Below are 1,744 nucleotides of genomic sequence, written 5' to 3'. Positions count from 1 at the left end.
CAGTGTTGAGTAGAAGTTGTGAACGTGGGCATCCTTTCCTTGCTTCTGATCATACAGGAAAATGCTCACTGTATCACCCTTGAGCACGTGTTTGCTGTGGGGTTTTCATACAGGGCTTTATGTTGAGATAGTTTCCTTCTATTCCTAGATTTTAGTGTTTTTAACATGCTCCATTTACAAATGTAAAAATTAATTTCCTGACTGCAAAATATAAACAATGATGTATCTGCCAGATTAGCAATGCATGATCGTGTCATGCTTTTTTTCTCTTATTTTGATAGTCACATCGACTACATGGAACTAGGCAATGATACACGAAGTTCAAAATTTCTTCTTCTGGGATCTTTGGAGGAACCAGAATTGCAACCCTTCCTCTTTGGGCTGTTCCTGTCCATGTACCTGGTCACCATACTTGGGAATCTGTTCATCACCCTGGCTGTAAAGTCTGACTCCCACCTCCACACGCCCACGTACTTCTTCCTCGACCACCTGTCCTTCATAAACATCTATGTCGCCTTCACCACGGTCCCCCAGATGGGAATGTACAAACACAGAAAAGTCGTAAAAGTCATAACTTATGAAAGCTGTGTCATGCACATGTACTTTTTCATACTCTTTGTAGGTTTAGACAGCTTCCTCCTGACTGACGACTTATGACAGCTTTGTGGTCATCTGTCACCCATTACACTACCCAGTCACCATGAACCCCTGGCTCTGTGGACTGCTGGTTCTGGTGTCCTGGATCATGAACATCCTGCATTCCTTGATACAAACCTTAATGGTGTTGCAGCTGTCCTTCTGGACAGGCATGCAAATCCCCCGCTTTTTCTGTGAGCTCAATCAGATGATCCAACTTGCCTGCTCTGACACCTTTCTTAATGACACGGTGATATATCTTGCAGCTGTGCTGTTGGGTGGTGCTCCCCTGGCTGGGGTCCTGTACTCTTATTCTAAGATAGTTTCCTCCATACGTGGGATCTCATCAGCTCTGGGCAAGTATAAGGCATTTTCCACCTGTGCATCTCACCTCTCAGTTGTCTCCTTATTTTACTGTATGGGCCTCGGAGTGTACCTCAGCTCTGCTGCTACCCAGAGCTCCCACTCAAGTGCAATATCCTAAGTGATGTACACAGTGGTCACGCCCATGCTGAACCCCTTCATCTACAGCCTGAGGAACAGAGACATAAAGGAGGCTCTAAATGTATTTTTCAGAGGGAAGCCATAGAAGGGCCATTTTCCCAGAAGTACCTGTGACTGCTGGCTCAAAGCTTAACAGCCAGAGATTGTGATCCTTTAATCGGATCATGGAAGAACTTAATCCCTCTATTCATATCCTGGAATTTCAATTTTTCCAAAGTTCGACTGCTTTATTAAATTTAAATAAGTCCCTTTGTTTAACTTTATGCTCCTTTCATACCCAACAGTTTTTCCTTTTTTTTTGTTTTCTTGCTTTCCAAAGTTAGTCCAACCTTGAATCAGAAACAGTTTGGAGATTCCCGTTTGCCTCACATAGTGATGAACTGTACCAGTTTTATGGAATAAACTATATTTGGCAACTGAGGCCATTTATATAATTTTACTGAAGAGGAAATTCTGTGACTGCATATTCCTGTCTACATGACTACCTTGAATGCTTTTCCTGATAATGTAGACTTTAACATATTAGTTTGTTTTGTAGTTAGTCATGGGGTTTTGGGATCCTCGTTAGGATCCTGTTCTCTCTCTTATCAGCTCAGCATCCACA

General features: G+C 42.7%; 1 protein-coding gene across 1 annotated transcript; it reads left to right on the top strand.

The window, feature by feature from the left end:
- Positions 1-294: 294 nt before the first annotated feature.
- Positions 295-1,225, top strand: LOC115527789 (olfactory receptor-like protein OLF4). The gene is given in 2 exon segments (XM_030335611.1): positions 295-644; positions 646-1,225. Coding segments are annotated over 2 exon segments (930 nt in total).
- Positions 1,226-1,744: the final 519 nt, after the last annotated feature.

The sequence above is a fragment of the Lynx canadensis genome, chromosome A2, assembly GCF_007474595.2.
Source record: "Lynx canadensis isolate LIC74 chromosome A2, mLynCan4.pri.v2, whole genome shotgun sequence".
NCBI classification, from domain to species: Eukaryota; Metazoa; Chordata; class Mammalia; order Carnivora; family Felidae; genus Lynx; species Lynx canadensis.
Note: the sequence above shows the minus strand (reverse complement) of the source record. Positions and strands in the feature narration are given on the sequence as shown.